The sequence below is a fragment of the Zerene cesonia genome, chromosome 14 (assembly GCF_012273895.1).
Source record: "Zerene cesonia ecotype Mississippi chromosome 14, Zerene_cesonia_1.1, whole genome shotgun sequence".
Lineage (NCBI taxonomy): Eukaryota > Metazoa > Arthropoda > Insecta > Lepidoptera > Pieridae > Zerene > Zerene cesonia.
In genome coordinates this window covers 5,171,160-5,195,684 of record NC_052115.1, presented here as the reverse complement: position 1 = coordinate 5,195,684, position 24,525 = coordinate 5,171,160, and the positions used below count along the sequence as shown (strand labels likewise).

Sequence of the window (24,525 nt, the reverse complement as noted above, 5' to 3'; positions counted from 1 at the left end):
TTAAAAATACCTGACTGTTTTAATTTGTTTATATATAAACGAACATATACAATACAATGCTAATTTTCGTCTTTAGAACAATCATTTCTCTTTTCAAATTACTTTTAGCAAATATTGTACCGTGCAGTCAGCTGCCACTATTATGAATTGATTAATAATCGTAGATAGCTTTGCTTTCTTGTTTTTACTTTAATATACAAGAAGCATGGTGAATACTTAACAGGTACCTATTACTTACAGGTGCCTAGAATAAAAAGGTATAAGATTCCATCTCTTATTTACTTTTAATTAGCTTATAACGAAAACTGCGATCTATGCGACACTTTAAATTTATCTATAAATATGAATACATTTTTTTTCTATTTTTAAATAGAGTTTGAAGTTCTATATTTAAATGAATCAAAATACCAGTACTATCAAAAAATCTTTTAAAAACACGTTAAGATATTCTTAGAGAATCTATGTACATGTTTGTCCAAGCGTAAAGAAATTAAATCGCGCTTGATACGACGGTGAATAATTAAACGATTTGACAGCTCATATAAATTTGCATTATATTGTCAAGGGTTCATCGAGGCTGAAAACTAACAATTAATATTAAAACATGCGCAATAAAATAAAGCCAAGCGGTCGGAAAGTATTCGCATTTCGCCTCGGCTAAGTAGTGCTTTTGACATGGCTATTATTTTACTAAGATTGTAAAATGACGTATCCACCTTTGTGTAAATACACAATTCTGTGTTTAATTAATATGATAATTATAAATATAAGGATTATAACATTTTACTTGTAATGCGTTTATATATTTAATTACGTATATCTACATATATTCATGATTTCGTTAGGATGAAATTATTGACCAGATTTTTTATTTTTTTCAGTCATAGCGGGCGATTGAGGTTAGGACCTCTACCAACACATACACACTGTACTAATTCACGCCTGTGAGGGTGTGGTACCGTCCCCGGTGCGAGTAGGCCCGATTGGTGCTCGAATGGATTGGGGCCACAGCAAGTTAACAGAAAAAATCGTACACATTTTGAACAAAATGAATTGAAACTACTTTCAAATCAAATATATTACAATAAATACTGTAATTATGGTATTTTGATGCGCATTTTTTTTAACAAAACGGTTATAAGAGGGTATTTACTACTTTTATCAAAATTTTTCCCTTACAAATATTTTTAAAGTCGTTGGGGCTGTGTGTCTATAAGTATTTATCGATACTCCTAAACAATAGCAAGGCATTTATCTCATTCATCGCATTTAAATGAGTCGAAAACTGTACGTTTCCACTACATCATCCCTTCAAAGTAATCAGACCGAGTGCACCAACACTTACAGTAGGTATGTAAATTGCAAACATCCTTGCCCCGAAGGAGTGAGATTTCTAATGTAATTGACAGCAAAACGATATTGTATAGATCAACTACAGGTACTCTATTTTATAAAAGTAAAGCTAAGTTAAACGAGAGATTTAATTTCTCAGAACAATTTTACGTATAGTATATACTTATGTCAAAATATATTTGATATTTTTTTTTAAACTGATACTCAAACACTTATGTATTCAATTAGACTTCTTATAGAAGTACTTCTGAATTGTTATAACGTTTTAATTTATTAACCTTTACATCGGTTCAGAAACATTGTAGTTGCTGTTTTAAAATAATGTAAATTTTAAATTTCAATCCTACATAATGTGTAATATGTGGATAATAAAGAACTGTCCTTGTCCATGGATTTTTTCTTCCATATAATAAATAATTTATACTATAGGCTCTCTGAACTAATACATTTTTGATTTAATTTTTGAACCAAACTCTTTAATATTATAAGGAATTCTATTGTACAAGCGTATTTCTGTTCCCATAAATGAATTTATTTACTGTACTTAGCCGAAAAACAGGAACAGCATTTAGTCTATGCATATAAGTATAATTATTTACTTTCCATAATCTTTAATTGATTAGTGAAAAGTGCATAATTCAAACATAGAACAGAAGTATATGTAATAATAAAAATATAAATAAAACAAAACGTTAATTATTGCTACACTTAATCGCTTTTTATTATTATTACACAAAGGGTGAATGATCCCCACTTACTTTATTACAATAATGACTTGACATTTATTATCAGATATGAAAATAAATTCGCCGTAAAAAAGGCAAAAATGAATTAAGCTCAGTTGACTGCGAAGTGGACGCGTTTAGTGTTTAATTGTGCCATATATTTTAAATAAGGGATCTTTGTTCCCGATATTATTACTCACCAGGATAATGATAACTCGTCATCATTCCACTAATGGTTTTTCTCTGGTTTAACGATTTTCGATTTTGAAATTTACGTCAATTATTAATATCGTTTAAAAACCAATCTCGTTCATAGCAATGTTTATGTTAACTTTTAATCATATTTCATGACCGATTATTCTAGTTTTCTTTTATTTACTGAAAACAATTTGTCAAAATTGTAGGTAGGTAATATTGTTAAGTTGTTAACCCTCATAGCTTTGTTTCGTGCCTGTATTGTACTGGTGTGGCTTACGTCAAATTTCGTTATAAAATACAATGTTGTGACTTCATCCTATTCAGTTTAAGATTGTAGTAATTTCTTAATAAGGCGGAAGGATTTTCTTAATAATTATTTCATAAGAACTAACATGACTGTACAATCCCCAATGATCGTAAATAAGGCTCGTGAGTTTTGTATGATTGCTCGTGGTTTCGCACGCGTTAAATTCGGAGACGTAATACTTTGATGTTATTATACATATAAACCTTCCGCTTGGATCATTCTATCAATTAAAAAAAAACAACGTCAAAATACGTCTAATGTATTATGTAATGTATAGTTTAAAAGTTTTAAGCATACATACAGCATACATTCATACATACATACAGACAGATGCGGAAGCGACTTTTCTTTAATTTATGTAGTGATGTAAGTTCCCAATATTAAGATTTGTGACGTCTTATGAAGGCAAACATTATTCTTTAGAAATTATTTCTTGTCATTTGTTGTAGGTACGCCATATACATGTAATATGTTGAGCTAATGCTATTGAAAAATATCATCCCAATGCCATTACTTTTTCTAATGTACATATCTTATGAAGATAACAAATATTTACCTATCACTTGCATTAGTAGAATATTTCTTATATAGTGCAATATCATACCAATAAGTACCAACCGCATAATAACAGCTACAAAATAACTAAGTATATTATGTATTTAATGGGTCAGTTTAACACCTAAAGGCCGGATTTACAGCGCGGCCTTTAGACGAAGATTGAGCTCAGACTCCTAACAGTTTTTTTGTGTAGGTGTAAATCTTAACATGCGTTTACGAGGCCTTTCTTTTTGGTGTAAGTTGTTGACCGCGGCGGCGGTTTATCGCTATTTTAGTTTCTTATTGTTAAATATATTAATACATGTTTTGCTGAATAACATTTGATTATGGATTATTTTGGAAAATGGAATTTATAGTCGGGGTTATAATAATCTATAAATGAATGTATGTTTTTTTCATCAAGTTAAATAAACGTATATCTCTACATTACGAACTAGATTCGAATGCAAATTATTTAAATGACTTGGTATTTTTTTTATATTCGAGTATGTATCTAGATACAATCTGAGTATCCATTATTACTGAAAATAATGACAAGGACTATAATTAAATAGGTAGGCATCTGAACTCGACATTATTTTTTGACCTTGCTTGTCTAATATAACAATTAATTTAGTATACCTATTCTATGAGAAAATAATTTTGAATCACTTTATTAAACAAGTAATAATATAGAGATATATTCTGAAAATTTAGCTATTTTAACATTTTATTTTTTGAAGGTCTATGAAAGAAAAAAAAAACGTTTCTTTACTTTGCTATTGTGACTACAGAAAATATGAAAAGAAAATAAATGAAACAAAAAGTGATGTGATGAGCTCAGAAGTATGGTGGATTTAAATGTCAAGTTTTTTTTTTAAATCTAAATTAGCACATACTACAGCATATTCCTCCGTTTGAGTCGTCGTTTGTGAAATCATTTGGTGCATATGACATTTTAGAATGGGGTGATTTTTTAACTCAAAGATATGAATGACAATAACAATATATTAAAGAAGCAAAAATACAGGCGCTGTGTTCTAGCTTTCAATTAAAAATCATATATAAAGACTAAAATTGTAATAATCATCATAATAAATAAGACTGAAATAGTTCACGCTTATATATTGTGCACAAACAATCTTTTACTCACTATAGCAGCCATGAACAGTAAAACAACACTTTTAAGGGGATCGTGAAATTTTAATGATCGCTCGGTCAAGATTTAGGAGAACGCTTATAGAGTGCAGGCACTAACTTTTATATTTAGTTTACTTAATAATTATTGTTTTTATAATCTTATTTATTATACTTATTAGTATTTGTGCATAATCATCCATTGTTACAACTTTGATTTTTGTTCATTTTTAAAATAAAGAAAACGTCAATTTTAATTTTATTGTCAATATAAGTTTATTGGTCAAAAAACAATACCTTATTAATATAAGTGATAACAATTTTGATATTTAGCTCTTAATTTATTTTTCAATTTCATTAAATGATGATATGAATGAATGAAAATGCTTATGTATGTATTATTTATGTATATGTAAGTATATAATATATATATCTATCATAATCACGAACAAACGTTTTGTCGAGAGGGAATGTTCGCCTTGCCTAGGTAGTAAAAACATCGTTATGTTATAATTTATAAACATATTTCGTCCATAAAATATTGTATATTGTTATTGATTTAAAGAAAAACAAATATGTCGGTTTTCTCATTCGCTTGCATAATTGTGTTATTTTTTATTACGTGCAGTGTAAATAGTGAAATAAAGAACGGTATATTTACGCTACTTTATAATTGCAAAAATTTTAAATGATTCGTTTGAGCCTTTTTTTCAATTTATTTTAAATTTTATACTTGGTATATATCTTAAATATTCTTTTAGAAAAGCGTTTTGGAGACTTGGATTTTTGGTACGTTAAACATTTTTACATATATTAAAATGCCTTTTTTTTCAAAAAAAAAAAACGCTTTACGTATGTGTCCTTTTGCTTTTAGGAAAGATGCAAGACTTGAATCAACAAAGACGAATAATCGACGCTCCAACAACAATGGAAAAATCATTAAAAAACATTTTGTTCAAAACAAAATCATGAAGAGGTTATACATGTTTTGTTAAATGACAAGCCATGTGTTTGTCATTTTACAAATTTATTCAATTAGGAAGTTACGTTTTTTATTTGATAACATGGATAGTGATCAAATACTTAGATTTACAGGCATTACATTAGATTTTATTTAATTTTAATACATTATAATTAAGAACTACAACGTGTAAAAATTATATAAAAATATGAAATATTCGACACGACGAATTTTCTTTGCATCTTTAAAAATAATCGCATGTATGAATAGATATTAGTGTAAACCACTTCCATCATTAATGTAATCCACATTCCATATTTTTTAACAGAGTTAACAAAAAGAATATGTCGGATCATCAACCACACACAGTTCAAAGAGCACAATCTAAGTCCCGGTGGTCCGTGTTAAATGTTTCATGGCCTAAAGTGGTCCCACAAATGAGAGCACGGAAAGCGTACGTACCTAGACAAGTTTTTTTTTCTATTTTTCGCATATCATGTGGTGTCATCGCATACCATTTGAATTATATTTTAGGTTCGCAGGTACGATTATTAAAATAAATAAAAAAGTACATTAAAATAGCATATGTACAAAACAAAACCGCTTATCAAATTCTATTTGCACCTAGAACTAGAAAATTTCTTTAAAGATTAAGGGCCGGTTTTTCAGCTTATGTATGTGTTTTGTTTACCTTATCCGTCAACCAAAATGACAATTGATGTACGAAAATATTTGTTAATAATTAATTTGAACAAAAAATTAAACTTTCTTCAAATTGTAAGAACTAGACCAAATTGAAATGGGACCACAGGGGAGGCACCAGCTTTCAAATAAAAGAGAATCAAATAAAAGAGATCATCGAAATTGGTTCACCCAGTCGAATATTCTGGGCAAACAAACTCAAAAACGATTTGGGAACTACCTCCTTTTTGAAATCGATTGAAAACAGTTATATAGGCTGTTAGATACATAAGCTAGGAGTTAAACTGTCCTAAAATCCTCGATCATTAATTAAAAACAAGAAACATGTTATTAACGATTAGAACTCTAAATAGTTTAGCCTAGTTTTTATTATAATACATTTCAGATCAACACGGATGACGCAAATGATGTTCCAAGAATTAGAAGAAACAACAAGGTGTTATATTTTAATTTATATTCGCATACTAATACTAATAAATAAGATTGCATTTATTTATTCACATATTTTCACAGCTCTTACTATACTCCATTGAATGACGAAGAGTTTTCTGAAAAACTAACTCCATATGCGGTAAGCAAAATCAATAAAAACTCAAATATCAGGCTTGGCACATTCCAAAGTCTATATATACAACTAACAGTATATACAACTAACAGCTAGGCGGTTTAACAAAATTACATATCCAGGGGAGATGTTTTAACTCTTAGTTAAAATTTACCGGAAGTACTAAGGTTGGTACTCTTCAACCAATTTTCCAATGGAAAAAGACCTATCGACCACTGCTACTATATGCTTTTTTGATTTCGTCTAACATAGTGGTAAGACTACGCGAGCCGCTGTGAGAGATGCAACTCACAATTTCGCATAAGGTTGTTGAAGTACAACAAACGATTGACATCAGGACATAACATTTAAAAAAGTTGACTCTTTTATTTATTATGACAATGATATACAAGTTAATCATTTATAAATATATAAAATATCAACATTAACATGAAATCATAATTTTTCAGATAAAAGAGCAGCTATTACGAGTTGCATCGAAATTTCCAAACGCAAACGTGACCATTGAAGTAATAGGGCGCACAGCTGAATACAATGACATTGTAATGATGAAAATCACTGAACATCCAGACTTCTCGCGACATTTCCGCGCCGAAGATGATAAATACGCAGATGAGCCTCCGCAAAAGAAAATCATATTTATCGTCCACGGATTAAGTGTCATGGGGATATCACATGTAGGGTGTTTGTCAATGGACACGCAGTTTGCGAAACTACTATCCTATTATCTGAAGCATATGGAAAACTTTGATATATTTATCATTCCCCTAGCTAACCCAGATGGTTATGGTAGTGCTGTATATGTAGGTGTTTTTATTTTGTAATGATAATAACAGTATAAGTATCTACATTTTTGTCCGTAAATTGTAAAAACCGTCAAATTATAATAAAATATGACTAGACGCTCGTCACGTCTCCGCCCGGATGTCAAGATTTCCGCTTTGTCCCAAGGGAGCATTTAATCGGGATAATAAGTATTCCATAAGTCAAGTGAACCTGTCTGAATACCAAATTTCATCAAAATCCGTTCAGTAGTTTCAGCGTGATTGACGGAGAAACATCCAAACAAACAACCTTTCACATATACATATATAATATTAGTGTGATGTAACTTAAGATTAATTAAGTAAGTAGTAGTAAGTTAAGGTAGAAAATCATAATCGTATCATAAATTTATAAATTTAAGGAGGAACTGTGGAATAAAAACATGTCACCCCAAAACGCGTGTCCTGGAGTTAATGTGGATCGCAATTTCAACGTTGCTTGGAACGCATCGAATACAATTTCGTCCTGCAGCCAGCAGTATCCTGGCGCAGCTCCGTTTTCAGAAGCAGAATCCAAAGCAATTAGAGATGTCTTCCATAAGTATAGTCACAAAATAGTCGCCTATATCAACGTGCACGCTGAATCATATACATCTAAAAGCTATAAAGTTTGTATAACTTTTTCTATTTGTTACTCGTATGTTCGTAGGTGTAGTTTTCTAGTAGATGAAACTGTTTATCTATAAGCTAATGTTATCAAACAAGCAGTTAAATTAATTTCATTAGTCGATTAGTAAATATTTTTTTCTGATTATCAATAAGATAATCAGATCCTACCAAATTTCAATTCAAGCTTACTACAATAATGATTTTTAGTACTACCACTACTTTACTAGCAGTCCACTTACTTATTCTATTAGGGCGAAGCAGTCCTCTATCCTAAAGGCTATACCGAAGTGCAGACAGATGACGATAAGTATATAGATTTGCGCGGTGAAATAGACGAAGCCATGCGGAATGCTAGCTTTCAAACGCTGTCAGTAACAGTGGACACATTGCATAGTTGGTACGGAAAGGTGCTTGGGACTAGTGTTGATTACGCATCTACGGTAATTATGATTATTGACATTTTAACAATCTATCACAATTAAGGGCATTGGTATTATATTCGGAATACTGTGAATGAGGCAGGTATTTCAATTGACTTTGGCAATTGGATTTGGCTGTATGGCCTAATGTGGAAGAAGTTCTAATTGTAAGCAAACCTTAGGATTATTGTCTTTTATTTAATTATATTAGTCTTTTTAAGGTAGATAGATAGAGAGAATAGAGATAATTTTTTTAAGATTAATAGAGTAAAATTAATTGCATTTTCTTCCTTTAAATATAGTTATTAAAACCTATTAAAATAGAAAACAATTTGTGTTACAAATACCAAATAACATTAACAACAAACGACACAACAACAACTTAAGCACTAAATTACACTAAACAACTTAAACACTATTAACATTTATACTTAATCTGAAACCTGAGGAATGTGTGAATGCAATTAAAATAAATTTATTCCTTATCTAGGTATATGGTATTCCGTACGCGTTAGAGTTAGTGATGCAAGTATATGACGATTATTATATGGACACAGACGAAACATACAGCACCTCATCTCTAAATGAAGTTTGGAGTCGAGTGATAGATGTTATATTTAAGAGTATATGGAAGAATACACATACCAGTGATCGTAATGATAAAAAATAAATTGCTTTTTGTGTCGTGTATATTGATTTATAAAAATCCAAATAGTATTAAGTTGAACAAATTTTCTGAAACTGTACTTATTTTGCATATATTTGAATTCTTTATCACTTAGTATTCAGATAGAAAAGGTGATATATCTTCTTTATTACATCCATCTGCCCTATAAGTAAGAATTCGATGTTAACAATAGTATACATTAAGTATATGTATTGTAGTGACCTTTAGTTTACCGTAAGGCGTATGCGTTATCATAAATATCCCAAGGCTTCACTCGCTTGGTATCGGATAAGAAATAGCCATTGTTTTCAAACTATAATCTATCTCTGTACCAAATAACAAGCAGAACCGATCGGCTGTTTTTGCATGACAGAGTAACAAACATATATCCATCCATACTATCCTCATAATCTTTAATATTATTATCATTAGTAATATTGTAGGATAGGATGTTTATTTTATGTTATAAATATGATGCTCTAAACAATTAGATACCTGAATAAACTTTTTACAATCCTGCTGTTGTATTTAAAATACTCCTCATGTTATGTGTTTTTGAGTTAATAACCCACTCGCTATCGTTTTCCATTAAACGATTGAATTTATTCGGGCACAATAACTTTACTGTATCATGATACGACCTCAAGGGAAGATTTAATCAAACATTTTTTAACATCCTAATGAGAAATACTTACTTTTCTGATTACAAATGTAAAAAGAACCAATTTAATTAATTAAATTTGTGTAATTGGTTGACATAACTAATAAATTCAATCAAGTGTAATACGAATGTATCGAAGCCAATAAAATGTGAATTGAATGTAGGATACTTAATTGGAGACAGCAATTGCCAGCGATCAAACGATGACTCAGTGGGAGAAGTTCTTTTATTTTCATAAAATTATTGAACTCTATGTTATCTATAATTTGTATGATTTTAATTATTGATCATTTGTTAAAGCGGATTTAGAGTGAAATATTAGTTATATAGGTATTTGTATATTAGTATAGGTATTTGCTTAGTGTTACGTCGTAAAAATGAAAACAAAAGCATTCATATTTGGTGATTATAATGGCACTTTCTCTATTTGTGTGAGTCACCGTTTTAACTTGGCGAACTAATGCTGATTATTATCCAATACTGGTTTTCATATACGTATGCTAATGCAGGTCGTATGTGACCACCAATGTATAATATATTAAACATTTTGTGCGTTCTAGAAGTGTGTCAGATTTATTGTTGTCAACAACTGGTTGTGCATACAAACAGAGTTAAGAGTGAAAGAAGAAAGTAAACGTTTTGAGGTCTCTAAATATTATTTCGTCATTGACAAACATATCACGTTAGTATCTGGGTTACACTTAAGGATATTACATGAAATGATTCCATTAAGAGCAGTGTTTGTTTTAAAATTGATGCATTAGCATAAAACATTGTATTTGATAAACGTTTATGAATGATCAAAATTTGATTAATTGATATTTGTACAGCATAAAATAATAATAATAGTGACATTTGAGGTAACAAATAACAAATCTAATAAAGGCATTGAAATCAGTATTTTTATACGGCATTTTACGCAGCAATTCGATGTTTTCTGCAACAACATCAGGTTTATGACCCACGCATCGATATCATAAATGTTGTTGGAACTGGTTTCTTCGAAGCTAATTTAATTTTAAAATGTAAGGATGTAGCGGGACCTGCCCTCTTCGCTCAGAGAACTAACAATGAGGCCCGTTATTAGAGTTCCCTTTTAAATAAACTTATGAAAAAAAAAAATTTTTTACCTTGTTTATAAATTATGTCAAAGTCATATAAACATATATCCAATACACAACACATTAATGTTGTATAAACTAATGAAGCGACATTGCTTTTATTTCCTTTGATTAAAATGTACGTATATCAGAATACTGGATATTGTAATATACTAGATGATGCTCTTAAAACATCTTGTTGTTCTTTTAGTAAGCTCATATATAATTATATAATCTTAAGGATCTGCGTAAGTATCTATGAATATTCATATCAGAAATAAGCATTTACTAAATATTTCATTAAAATGTTATGATAATTATAATGATTTAAATATCTACGGAACGTGAAAGCCATTACCGATTGATTCAACTAACATTTTACAGGTGGGTGGTGGCTGCGTCAGATCAATTCATTATTTTCTAAAAGATGCGATCATTCTAAAGCATTCAAGTTCTTTGGTGATTAATGCCCCTCGCTTATAGAATAGTTATGAGAATAAACAACGATCGTTGCTCTACATTTGATTAGCAGTTTGTCCCAGTTCTCATAGCAGTTTTAGAAGTACCGTATTGTAAGCCGGCGGGAGTCATGCACCATCTACTTATAGATCTGTATGGTTATAATCAAACTAATAAACCACTAAGAAGATTTGTATTCAGTATGTATGCGTGTTCTCTATTGAATCGAGGTTTAACTCGGTTTTATGCATTTAAACTTTCAATTTATCTGCAACATAATATTTTGAATAACCTTAAGAACTGCGATAAAACTTTAATCTTCTTCACAAGGAAAATCTCAAATATGAAGCAATTAAGAACACACAAAGGAGCAATGAAGTTCAAATATTAAACATACATTTTTAATTCTTCCGAAATTCGTTTGGAGCGTAAAAAGGTCGGGAGTCCTTTACCCTCTTTTCCATCTTCATGTTTCTTCGATGATGCAACCTCGCCACTAACTTTTTTATATCTTATAATTTGATATTAAATATACATATTTGCAATACTCTTCAAGACTTAATTGAAGAATTAATTGCATACTTTATTCCAAAGAATTAATTTATATCATTTAATAATAATGTTGTGTATAGGAATATTTGGCATGGTTTGTGATTTAAGGCAGAACAATTCATTATAGAAAATGTAGTTTTCTTGTGGCTTGCACTTGATTTTCTCGCAAAATTACTTGATTTACAGTATGTTAATTGTACAAGAAAATGAATCTTATATCTCATCACCATGAAAGCTCTTCGCATAAGCTTCTATTCAAAACTTATTATGCTTTTAGTGTACCGTTTAAACAAGGTCCTTATTGTGAGCTACATCAAAGTCCATTGTGTACTCAAGCCTTAATCTTTCTCCGCGTAATCCGCGCTGCGTGTGCGCAGGACGCAGTTCGCGCCGAAACGGTGGAGTGAGCGCACGGACGCTCTCCACAGAACTTGGGATAAATAATCAATAATTATTTTAACTAACAACAAAAATAAAGTGCTAAGGTGAAGTACAATAACCTCAAAATGGCACGAGGAATACTTTTAATATATGGTAAGTTCCGATAATTTTTTCTATAACTTTTTACAATTAATTTTTAATTAACAAAGCAATAAGGCAATTATAATTTAACCGTGTAATTACCGAGTTTTTTTACAATAAACCTAATTTTTAATTCAAGATGATACGGACATGTTTACCATAAACCTATATAATATAGAAATGGTCGTGAAATCGGAACCACTCGCTATCACTGGCCGCACTGGTTTCGCTGATCACGTGCTAATCAAATAATATATTAAAGCCTAGATTTTTGCCTTAATTACATTCTTTGTAAATTTTAAGTTTATCGTAATCGTTCGAAGATATCATATGATTTCCAACATATATCCGTATTTTCTTATTACATAATTATTTATTGCAAATGAATCACCGAATCTGTGTTTATCTAATAATTATAATTAAATAAATGTATGCAATTAATGTACAATCTATTTTTAAACGTACCTACGGACATACTTATTAAGATTTTGAATTTATTCCGTAGTTTATAAATAAACAGATAGTTTGTAAATATGTCTGGTAGGCAATTTTGTGTTAAAAAACATATTGAAGCTTACAAAATAAATTCGTATCCCGACCCAATAACGCTAACTCAATAGAAGATTTCAAGCAAGTCCATTGTTATATCACCCAGCACGATATATTCATAGCAATGCAAATGTATTTCAGATATCCGGCTTCACCTTTTAATTTTCCATTTGAACAAGTTTCAGATACGATTTTCACTTTATGAAATTTCTTCCAGCGAGATTGAGCTGCATGTTATTGCGACTCCGACTACAGTCCGTTATGAATATTTTGTGAATGCATTTCATTGCGTTCTACCTAAACTCGTAGTCGTGATTTCTAACTAAATTATTGAAATTGAATATTCAAAAATATCTCAATCATGTATCCTCTAACATATCCGGCGTATATTGGGATATATAAATCCCAAAGAATTTAATTCAATTTGCATAATAAAATAGAATTAGAACTTGGTTGAACTATTTTGAATATAATGCATGTAATTATATGATATTTCAGTTTCATGTTGAACTGTTTGAAACAAAACAAAATATGTAAAAGGAAATTTTAAAAATATTTCCTTTAAATGATTGTGTTCACGTTAATTACTGTGATTTGCATGAGCGTAACTTCATTCAATCGTGCAGAAAACTTCGTACACCCAATTATATTTTGCTGCGCGTTGTGTTTGTAATTAGCAACACTACTCTTTTTTAATTTATCATTTGTTCTGTATAACGTCATGTCAAATATTTCAAAATTGAATAATTTTGATAGGTTATTTATTTCTGAAAATATCAACATAATCTATTTTTTAGTATTTTTCAATCATTCAATGTTTAGGACAGAGCATATATAAGTTGTTAAATTAATGTATTTTAAAATTTATGATTATTGGCCACAATTCTGTTTGAAATTATTTACATATAAATTACATTTACATTATACTCAAAGATTTATTTGTTCAGCACTTTTGAATCGTCATAACACAGTTTTAACATTTACCTCCAGTTCGGAAAGCAGATTCAGATACAGAGAAGAGCCGGCAAGAAACTATGTAGTTGCTGATTCCAAATCATGTGAATTATACATTTAAGTTCTACATGTGTAATATGTATAGGTACATAATATTATTCAGTAGTAGGTTCTCAACTAATACTTTTTAATATAGGTTTAACAATTTAGCATTACTAAACTCGAGGAATAATAATAATAATACTACTACGAGGAATTCTATTGTAAAAGCGTAAACCTTGTCCATAAATATTTTTTTAAATGTACTAATCGATAAAACAGACATTGCAATTTAATATGAGAGTATCTTAACACGAAATATATTATGTATTAAATAATCTTTCAGTTTGCTCTTTTTTAAATAAATGGGCTGAACTATTGTGATTTAGTAACTAAATTCATTTACTAATAGAATGTGGCTATAAGAACCTAGTTTTACAACACAAAGGTGAGTCCCTTCTTAAAATAATTACAAAGAAAAAACGGTAAACGCATTCAAATGCGTTTTTACACGTCTTGCACATGATATCGTGATTGTATCGAAGGCGTTACGACTTGAGACGCTTCGTTGCCCGCAAGTACAGATAACACGCCGATATCGTACTCGTGCCTACAAACATATGAACTTAAAACTAAAATTTTATTTAAAAAACAAGAGGATAAACAATTGCCGCAAGGAAGACAAGGTATGGCTACGTTACAGTGATGTGTAGATCAAGAAGCATTGGCTATTTGTGACAGATTTTAATACCAGGATTACACGTGCCGATAACATAATTAATCCGTTGTCATTGAATTCGCCACGCTTCTTGAATCAAAAGGTGTTGCGTGTTAACCACTAAACAAAACAATAAAAGTATGCGAGTTGGAGGGACCTATTAATAATGATATAAGGACACTATTCAAGTTACATTAAAAACGGTTTGTTTCGATAACTAGCTTCGAGTAACCGACATTTGGGAAGAAAGTCTGAGAGTCGTGGCATATTCTTACTCTAACTTATTCATTTATAAATTGAATGAATGCTATATTAGTTTGTTTTCAATTCTAGTAATTAGTGAAAGTACGGTATATACTAGCTGTCCGACCGAGGTGCGCTCGCGTAGTTAAAGGAATAGTGAAACACATCATTCCCATGGGCATTATATGTTTCACTGCGGTAAAATGTAGCCTATTTCACTGTAGCTTCCTAAGTCATACAATAAAATAGCTCTGTTGCGACGTGAAAGAAAGACAAATGAACAACAAATAATTATTTATCACAAAAAACTAAACCACCTCCAAATTGTCAGAATTTCACTTAAAGAGACATGCGGTAGGCACCAGTTTTCAAATAAAACAAGAATCGTCAATCATCAGTTAATATAAACAAACGCATTTTCGTATTTAAATATTCATAAGGTATATCCCTACTTCATTAGTGTAATTACACCTTCAATATTTCTAGCCCTAATAGTTAAAATAATTGTAAACTTTTAGTTCAAACAGATGTATAAAAACAAATTTATACACTTAAGTCACGATTTAATTACTAAGAATTAGAAGAAGCTCAAATGCTACTGATAATTAAGACCCTAATATAAATTTATTGCTGTAAATACAATTCCGAACGCAATCAAATAAGCCAACATCGTAATATCTCATCAAAGCATAACCGTCTAGGCTTCCTCGCCCGCTGCAGCTAATTTCAATCGAAAAATTCCAACTTTATTAAAATCAAATTATCGAACATTCAAGCTGCGATCAAAGAGCGACTCTAATGATATCAATTGGTACAAAATTAGTACATGAAGCCAGTTAGGAAATCTGGCCGTTGTGAGCCGAGATCAATTACTCGATGCCAAGGAAACACGATAAATGTCACCGCAAATTAAAGAATTGTTCCACGGAAATAATCTGCCCTTGGAAGTTTAAGTGAAGCATTCTGTAGTCGCTCTTAATGGTTGCGTGTTCATTCTATTTAAATATACATTTTCTAAGTCCTTCTCCCCACTCCATTGATTCGGGAGACGGTTTTTAAAAGCTGTCTACGCATTTTATAAAAAAAATCCGTATTTAGTTGTGGCTTTGATTATAAAAATAGTGTTAGGTTATCTATAGTTTGTTTACTGTAGAAAAGAGACAAATTATCCAAAATACAATTTATTAAATACAGTTGTTATGCTCGAAGTAAGATAAATAACGTTAATATTGTTATCTACATATTTTTGACAAACAAAAACTTAGTAATGCATCCAGCTTAACCCAGGTTGACTCGGTAAAAAACAATAAGCTAGACTGTGTTACTGTATTACTATGTAAAGATAAAACGTCAAACGAATTAATAGTTTTTGAATTAATCCTATTTATTCGTTAGACTGTTTAAAATGTTTTGTATTTTAAACAAGTGTGTGTTATTTTGTTAAAGGTATTTATTTATTATGCTGGCAAGCCGACGGTAATGAGAACAACAAATATGATGAGTAAGTTACTTCTGTATGTTTGTATCATTGTTGTATGAATTGTTAGTCGAAAATTATACTATAATTCAAAAATGCGTCTCAAAATCTTCAAATAATTTTAATATAATGTTTGTTTTAAATAATATATATTTTTGAGTAATAGAGGGCAACTATGCTGAACCACCAGCTCCGTCGTTAGCCTGATGGTAAGCTATCGCCGCTGACCATGGACATTGAAATTTTGCAGTGGCCCACAAGTGCATTGCCCATTTTTAAGGGGTAAAGGGATGGGGGAAGGATTGGCGGGAATTAGGGAATATATTGGGAAGAGTGAGAGTAAAGGTCCCTCACTTAAAAAATGAAATACAGTAGGATTTGCATTCTGTGGGTATTTGGTACCATCACCGGTTAGAACTGGATCAATTCCGAAACATGCTCGATTTCTACATTTAAAAATATATCCAATAACTAGTAAAGTAATACTGTAATATCAAAAGTATGAAATAATATGTATTTTTTCATTGCAGTTATTTACTATTACGATTGTACCCCCGAGCCAGTAAAGAAATTGACGTATTAAATAACTTAGAGAAGAGTATAGAAGACATAGAATTTCTTAAAAGAAGTAGAAGCTTCAATGATACCACCGATATTTTGGTGCCTCCAAACAAAGTGCCCTTAATTCGAGACTTAGCCTTGGAAAATGGTATAGTTTTTGAAGTAAAGGAAAATTATGGCAGGTATGCGTCTTAAAAATATAATAGTTGTGGTTAAGATAAATACAAAAAAGGAAATTATTATGAAGTGATTATCTATTGCACCTATTTTTAATAGAAAATGCGACCTTTAGGAATGTTAAGATTATAGAAATAAAATTGTTTCATAAAAAAATTGTGTACAAAATTAAAAAAAGATATATATTAATTTTCTATTAATAAAGCTGGTGGTGTATGTCTTTCAGGTCATTTGAACCAGTAGATAGAACACCAAGAAGAAGAATATTACGAGGCTTCGATGTATTTGAATATCACTCATATGCCGCTGTAAGTAAAAGGTTTTTTTTCATAAATATCTTAAGGCTATTGATTTGATTGATTATTTTTGTCACACTTTTCCATTTATTCGTTTTATGTTTTGTGATAAAAACGATAAATTCACTAGCCTGCATATATTATAACTACCTACATTGGTGACATACAAGTGAAATTAATATGCTCTAGCCCAACTATTTCATTGATGATTGTGCCTAAGCGCCTAATACTTCAAATATACAGGTTACATATAAATATGATGATATCATATGCCAGGTAGGGTAGTTTAGTTAAGTTAGTTTTAAAATTTATACGACATCGAAATTCCTCCGTCGATTTGTACTATGTTTGCCATGGGCGTTACAAAAATTCGAGTCATTTTGGTCATCAAATACTAGAATAATAATTTCTGTTATTGAGTATCCATAAAATATTAGACATTACAGGCAAACTTCCTCTTCCATTATTTGCTGTTTTAAAAGGTATAAAAATGGTAAAATATTATTATTGTTTTCTCAGATGCAAGAACATTTAGATATATTAGTAAAACGACACCCAGAGCTAATAAGCTTGCAAACACTCGGAGAGAGCTACCAAAGGCGGAGAGTGAGACTGGTTAAAATTTCCTCAAATCCCAAAGCAGGAAATCCCATTATATTCATTGATGCTGGTAATGTAATATTTTATTATAATTCTACTTACTGAATACACCACCGCTTACAAAGGCATTTCTTCCATGAATCAATCTTATTTATTATTATATGATACTTATGTATAATGAGATAAATTGGCTTATTATGGCACCCATAAAAAGACTTCAGATTAAACTAAAACAAGCAAAATATACAACTTAGTCAATGCATTATTTTTCATTTTTGTTTTCATAATTGGATCGAAATTTTTAGTTTTAAATTAGTCGGCAACTGAAATAATTTTTTATTTAAACTGAAATAAAAAAGTTGACTAACAGATTTAAAGCGTCAATTACAGCGTTCTCAAATTGTCAGCTAAAAATACACTACATAGTATATTCCAAGTACTATATAGTGCATTTTTAGCTGAGCAAGAGTATCGCAGGTATCCACGCCCGCGAGTGGGTGGCGCCCGCGATGGCGATGTACCTCGTGCACCGACTGGTCAACGACCCCGAAGCGCGACGGGACCTCGCCGGCGTGGACTGGTACATACTGCCCGTGGTCAACCCTGATGGCTATGAGTTCACGCGCGCTAGCAAAGTGGTGAGTGAGTGGCATGTAAGAATTCACTCAGTGAGGTGGGATTTAAATGATATGTTAAATAGAATTTGGTATTGATTTTTGGATTTTATTTCTTAGCCAATTAGCTTTATTAGCCATTTCATTACGAGCCTAACCTAAACTAAATCAAATGCTGCATGCATTTATTGAAGAATTAAAAGATTAGAGGTGATTCATATATTCTGTAGTAGAATCAATTGTGCCACATACCATCAAAATAATACAAGAAAAATAAACATATAAGTACAGATTGAGAGCAAGTTATTCTAATTGAAATAAAAAAAAAAATGACATTAATATAACATTTTCCGTCAATGATTATTACCTATATCTAACGACGAACGATTTTTTAAAAATGTATTAAAATCTTTATAAAGATTTATCAAGGTGATAATAGTATAGAAGGCGTACATAACCAAAATATTTCTTTCAGAATCGTCTCTGGAGAAAAACGCGTTCCAAAAATACGGTGTACGGCTGCTTCGGTGTCGATGGCAACCGCAACTATGGTTACAAGTGGGCGGTCAGCGGGGTCTCTAAGAACCCTTGCGACCAAGAAACATACGCCGGGCCCAAACCCTTTTCCGAACCAGAGACGCAAATGGTTCGTAATGTTATGATGGAATACGGGAAAAGAATAAAACTTTACGTGTCCTTGCACAGCTATGGACAATACCTGGTGTATCCCTGGGGATACACTGGGGACTTCTTGCCCAAAGAGTGGCAGAAGTTAGATTCTCTAGCAAGAATAGTTTCGAATGCTGTGGAAAGTGCTGGTGGGCAGCCTTTTAGGGTAATGAGTGCTGGTAAGTGGTATCCCGCGGCCGGCGGTAGTGATGACTTCGCGTTTGGTGCTATCGGTGTCCCATACTCGTATACCATGGAACTCACAGATGGTTATGAGTTCTTGTTCCCAGAGCGGCTCCTGCATACAGTTTTCCCTCAGTATTATGAAGGTTTCAAGGCATTCGCTGCGCAAATAAGGAATGAATTTCCGCCTACCAGGCACAAAAAGAAAATATCCAGCGTAGCTCATTGACTCGATATGCTAAACTAAATAAAATGAAAAATCGATAACTTATTTTTGTTTTATTGATATTCCTTTTATATTTTATGACTGGTCGTTTATTCCATACGCAATAATATTCTATAGGAAGTAAACGGTAACACTAATTCAAACCGAAATGAGAATAAAACCAAATAGCATGAAAAATGTTTTAGTAATTATTATCTTGACAGGTCTACTCTTATTATCTTAAGCTTTATGGTATTGTTTTATCCTCATTTTACTAACTCGTAAATTGTTTTTATATCGTAGGAAACTTTTATCTTATAAAAGCAGCTCAATGTGGGTAAGCGAACGTAACAATCGCAGTGAACGGTGGAATTACTAATAAAAAAATATATATTTAAATAATTGATTGACATTAGGTGCAAGTCATTACGATCATGCTATGCAGATATGTTGGACAAGTTACTTGATGTAGAAGAAGATGCATGTATCGAAAACGTAGCCATAGGAGCTAGTACGGTGAGAAACTTCGCGTGATATTAAGAAGTCTTCATATAGTGGTAGGAATGGTTGAAAGGTTCGAAATTTACTTCTTTCAGCCTTATTGAGGGAGTAAAGATAGATAGATATAAATACTGAATTAATACTGTATTCTTGAGCGTTTTTACAAACCTATCATGTGCTAAGTAATTATTTGTAGTTTGTGATATGTATAATACACAACTTTCTTTTTTAAGGTGACTATTTTCTTAAAAGCTCTTAAACAGTTTTGTGGTGATGTTATTGATGTACGCAGTGACGCCTTAACGTATGAAAATAGAATACTTTATGAGGTAAGAAAATGTTCATATTGTATATCATATTATGGCCATAATCTTTGTTATATTGTATGAATTAACAATTACGACGCTATAGGTTGTATTGAATAGCTCAAACGAGGTAGACACGTCAGAAGCAAAGCCAGTGATTATGTTAGAGGCGGGCCAACGAGCCGGCTCCCAGTCTGTGATGTTGGCTCTATACGTCATAGAGCAGCTGGTGGCTTGTGAAGAATATGAGGATATGTTGGAGAAGGTGGCCTGGGTCATCCTGCCCAGTACAAATCCAGATGGACAGGAATACGTTAGATGTGTATGTTATTTGCGTTTTATTGAAATGTTCTCTTCTGTTAGAATATTATCCTGTTGTATTGGATTTTTAATAACATTATTTTTTTTACATAAGTATTGACAAAATCCTGTAAATTACATAAGTATCCAAATCATATTTCAGAAACGAGAAGAGTGGAATAAGAATATGTTTCCATTACAAGAAACATTCACTTTCGGTGTGGATATCAGCAGAAATTTTGACGACTCTTGGAGCAGTTGCCGGTCTACTGAAAATATATTTTCTTCTGAATACCCGGGGCCTGGACCAGCATCAGAAAATGAAACGATATTCATTAGCAGTGTCATCGCAAAGTATAAACCAAATTTAAAAGCTTATTTGTCAATTAGGCGCGATGGTCATTCAATATTGTATCCATTTGCAAGCATAAGCAGCTCGCCCGCAAGTCCAGTTCAGATTAAAGCGGGTGAAATTGCTGCAAAAGTTAATCAAAGGTCTGGCACTCTTCAATGGTTTGCCAATATGAGTATTTACGAGATGAATGGGAAGCCGTGGTGTGGCCACAGCGTTGATTACGCATACAATAAACATGGAATTGCCTACTCCTTCGAGATGCGAGTTTTCCCGGAATCCGATAATACTATAATGTCCAAGTTTCAATCACTACCGAAAGGGTACGACGCCTCTTTACGTAACGGTTATTTTACTGGAATCAGAGAGCTCTACAACACAGTGGTTAGCGAAAAAACAACGCAGCGCAATCTAATAAAATAGTGATTTCGCATTGCGTAACTCAACAGCATATCAATTGAAATGACTGAACGAAGAGAAAACGTTAGTTTAGCAGCGAACGGTGTGAAAAAGAAGTACAATAACTAACGGTGTAAAAATTATGAGCGATTGTTATATAATGCAATATTTATTTAGTACATATTAGTATATCTACGATGTAGGAGTCACTTTTCCACTCCGGGTAGGATGTCGGTCATGCGCTGTGGTGGGTGCCGAGCGCGCTTGCGTTAGGGGTGGGGCCCGTGGCCGTTCAGCCCGCTGCCATTCTGTAGTCAGCCGCGGCGGCGGCAGGCCGTCTTCCCCAACTCCTCTCACCAACAGTAACACTCTACCCGCGATAACTCTGCCGCCGCACGCGCTAAAAAACATTTACTCTTCGTTCGTTTCTTTCCATTCGCATTTGTTTTTTCGTAGCGTTTTAATTTGTGTGATTTTGTATTTTAAGTTTATTTTACTAAATAATCATATTGAAGAATAAAATACATTTCTCATTGTTTTATTGTAATTATTTTTTGTGTTAAAAAAAGTTGCTGTCAAGCGAGGCGAGCTCCCTAGGTAAGAATTATTTATAAGTTTCAGTAAAGTTGGAGTGAGGCGGAAAAGTGGAAATTTCGCCGAAATCGGTAAGTACTTGTAGGAATGGGCGGAAGGCGGTGCCGACGGCAACAGGTTGCAAGGCTTTACGGGCGTCGGGTACAGTCGCCGCCTGCTTCTCTCCACAGTTTTATTAAGAGTTAATAAACACTGCTAATACCAGCGTTCTGCACTAATTACCCTAGAGAGACTCATTGTATTAATTTTCTTGTTTTTGTCACTGAAAGTTTCATTTTTATTAAGGAAAAAGTTTTCTAATTTATCTTTTGTGGTAAATTTAAATAACGCGTTAGAGGACGAGTTGTAGCTTTTTGGTCAGAGGAAATTTAATTATAATAAAATACTGAAGGAACGCAAAAAATAATCAGTTTTATAAAAATTTATACGCATCATAAACAGAATTTAATAAAATGTAACAATATAAATCGAATAATATTATATAAGTCGTAAGGTCACTGTAAAAAGTTGTTCTCGGTTTTATTGTAACTTATTTTCTTTTGCTGATATATAATGCTATTTAAATGTCAAATATGGATTTAAATTCTTTTAAATTTCTTTAATTATTACAATGAGTACTGTGGAAAATTCTAACAAACTATTAAAAAGGAGCAATAAACATGGATTAAAGACACTACGAGAACCTTCGTCCAGAATTCGTTTAAAAACTAATTTTATATGGTTATTGACGGGATTTTTGCTACATGTCATTGTTTCGGAGAAAATTCTTACAGTTTTTCATTTGTTCATATCGTAGCTATTTAGGATGATATTGAAATAGGGTTAATGACAATGACAATTAATTAAGAAATACTAAAATTACATTTCCTCTCCAAAAATTAAGTAAAAATTGATAATAGCAAATTAATTTCAAAATTGTTTCTTCTTTGTTTTGTGCATCTGAGAACATATTTGTATTAAATCTTTTGATGCGTCATGACGATATAAATTATGCTGTTTTAATAGAAGTCGTTACAACAAGATTTAACCTTTACAACATAATTACGGCTACTTCAAATTAATTGTTTTTATTTTTGTTTGTTTGTGCCTTTATTAACGGTATTATTTTCCATTTATTCAAAATGGAAAATAATACCGTTAATAAAGGCAAAAACAAATTTGGCTTCTTTGCCTATATCTACGAATTGACTCATACAAAAATTAAATAACCCGCGACCCGACTTAAATGAAACAAAACTATGAATATAGAATGAGTACATTGTACGTTATTAATCGCGCTTGTACCACCGGTGCTAGATAATCAGAGGGGCAGCGGTTTCATAAAGTTTTGAGTGGTGATAAGGGAATCGATCGGTGGGCACATTAGAGAGTCGGTTCACGCGCTGATAAGGCGATGCGGGTACTTGGTTAGGCACTGTCCCACATGCTCTGTATGCCCAGGTTAATATGTATATTTTTACGTAATTTCTTTCATTTAATGCGCGTGAGTCGAGTTACGTTTGGATGTTTGATAGGCAGATGATGGATGTTTTTATAATTTTGGGGTTTTAGTCAATCTATTTGTCAGGCCGTCAGGTTATAAATGGCGTTAAGGAGAATGATCATTCCATTCAAAATAACCACTATTAAATAAAAGGCTATGGATGAGCGGTTCGAAATTAATAATAATTAGGCGAAATTGATGGAAACCCTTTTTAAGAAAAAATTAATATTATTTTACTAATCAAATTGTAGTTTAGGTGTTATTTATACTTTTTGACGGTAATAATAGCGTTTACAAGATCAAGACAAAGCATAATGAACACTGGCAATTATCCTTATAATTTTGTGTTATCTAGGCTTCCATATGAACTACGAGCTATTCAGAAAATCGTTTTATTTACTCTATATCTGTGTGTGTATTATCTGCAAACTTCGGCAGAACATTAGTTTGTCATATGGAGTTAATATCGATGCTATCCGAGGGCGATAATTATGAAGACAGTTCAAAAGCCAGACAAACAGTGTACAAAGTTCGCTTAAAACGAACTCCAGAGCGGATATTGAATTTCTAACTTTCGGTTCTGTTACGGATTCCACGCGTCCAATTTATAAGCGTGTCCGCGGCAAGAGGCGCTCCGGTATTAAAATTTGAAGCGCTCAAACTTGCCTCCTTTTAGTGTTCATTACGTCGGAAAGTTGATGAAAATTCATACAAGTCTAAGTTCTAATGAACACCAGTCGGCGAAGTTGGGCGGATGTAGCGATCGCTCACACTGGACTTTTTGTGAGGAATGCCGCAAAATGCCGAACGCTTTGTTTTACAAACATTAACGTAATCTAAGTTGCTCCGCATACCGATTTAAGAAGCTAATGAGAAAGTTTGTATGTGTACGGAGTATAAAATTCATTTTGATTCTATATAAAAGTTTTCATGTTGCACAGACGCTAAAATTGGTCTTAAACTATGTTTATAAGTCTAATGTTGTAACTCATACTTCAAGGCTCAATT

The 24,525-nt window shown here is 32.0% G+C and overlaps 2 protein-coding genes across 2 annotated transcripts; both read left to right on the top strand.

Moving 5' to 3' along the window:
• The first annotated feature begins 12,144 nt into the window (after nt 1-12,144).
• LOC119831915 (carboxypeptidase B-like) lies at nt 12,145-19,647 on the top strand. The gene is made up of 7 exons (XM_038355485.1): nt 12,145-12,310; nt 16,248-16,302; nt 16,809-17,021; nt 17,243-17,324; nt 17,832-17,982; nt 18,390-18,550; nt 19,002-19,647. The coding sequence occupies exons 1-7, from the start codon at nt 12,283-12,285 to the stop codon at nt 19,605-19,607; spliced, it is 1,296 nt and encodes a 431-aa protein (XP_038211413.1). The 5' UTR covers nt 12,145-12,282; the 3' UTR covers nt 19,608-19,647.
• A 185-nt stretch (nt 19,648-19,832) lies between these two features.
• On the top strand, nt 19,833-21,814 carry LOC119831929 (zinc carboxypeptidase A 1-like). The gene is made up of 5 exons (XM_038355498.1): nt 19,833-19,864; nt 20,000-20,099; nt 20,318-20,413; nt 20,496-20,711; nt 20,853-21,814. Exons 1-5 carry the CDS (start codon nt 19,833-19,835, stop codon nt 21,462-21,464), a joined length of 1,056 nt encoding a protein of 351 aa, XP_038211426.1. The 3' UTR covers nt 21,465-21,814.
• The last annotated feature ends 2,711 nt before the right edge of the window (nt 21,815-24,525 follow it).

What these genes read in the sequence shown, in the direction of transcription:
- LOC119831915 (XM_038355485.1), top strand. Translation starts at nt 12,283, where the DNA reads ATGGCACGAGGAATACTTTTAATATATG. An exon ending in GTAAAGGAAAATTATGGCAG is followed by an intron (nt 17,022 to 17,242) that starts GTATGCGTCTTA and finishes TATGTCTTTCAG; the next exon opens with GTCATTTGAACCAGTAGATA. An exon ending in CATTATATTCATTGATGCTG is followed by an intron (nt 17,983 to 18,389) that starts GTAATGTAATAT and finishes AGAGTATCGCAG; the next exon opens with GTATCCACGCCCGCGAGTGG.
- LOC119831929 (XM_038355498.1), top strand. Translation starts at nt 19,833, where the DNA reads ATGGTATTGTTTTATCCTCATTTTACTAACTC. An exon ending in TATCCTCATTTTACTAACTC is followed by an intron (nt 19,865 to 19,999) that starts GTAAATTGTTTT and finishes GATTGACATTAG; the next exon opens with GTGCAAGTCATTACGATCAT. An exon ending in TAGCCATAGGAGCTAGTACG is followed by an intron (nt 20,100 to 20,317) that starts GTGAGAAACTTC and finishes TTCTTTTTTAAG; the next exon opens with GTGACTATTTTCTTAAAAGC.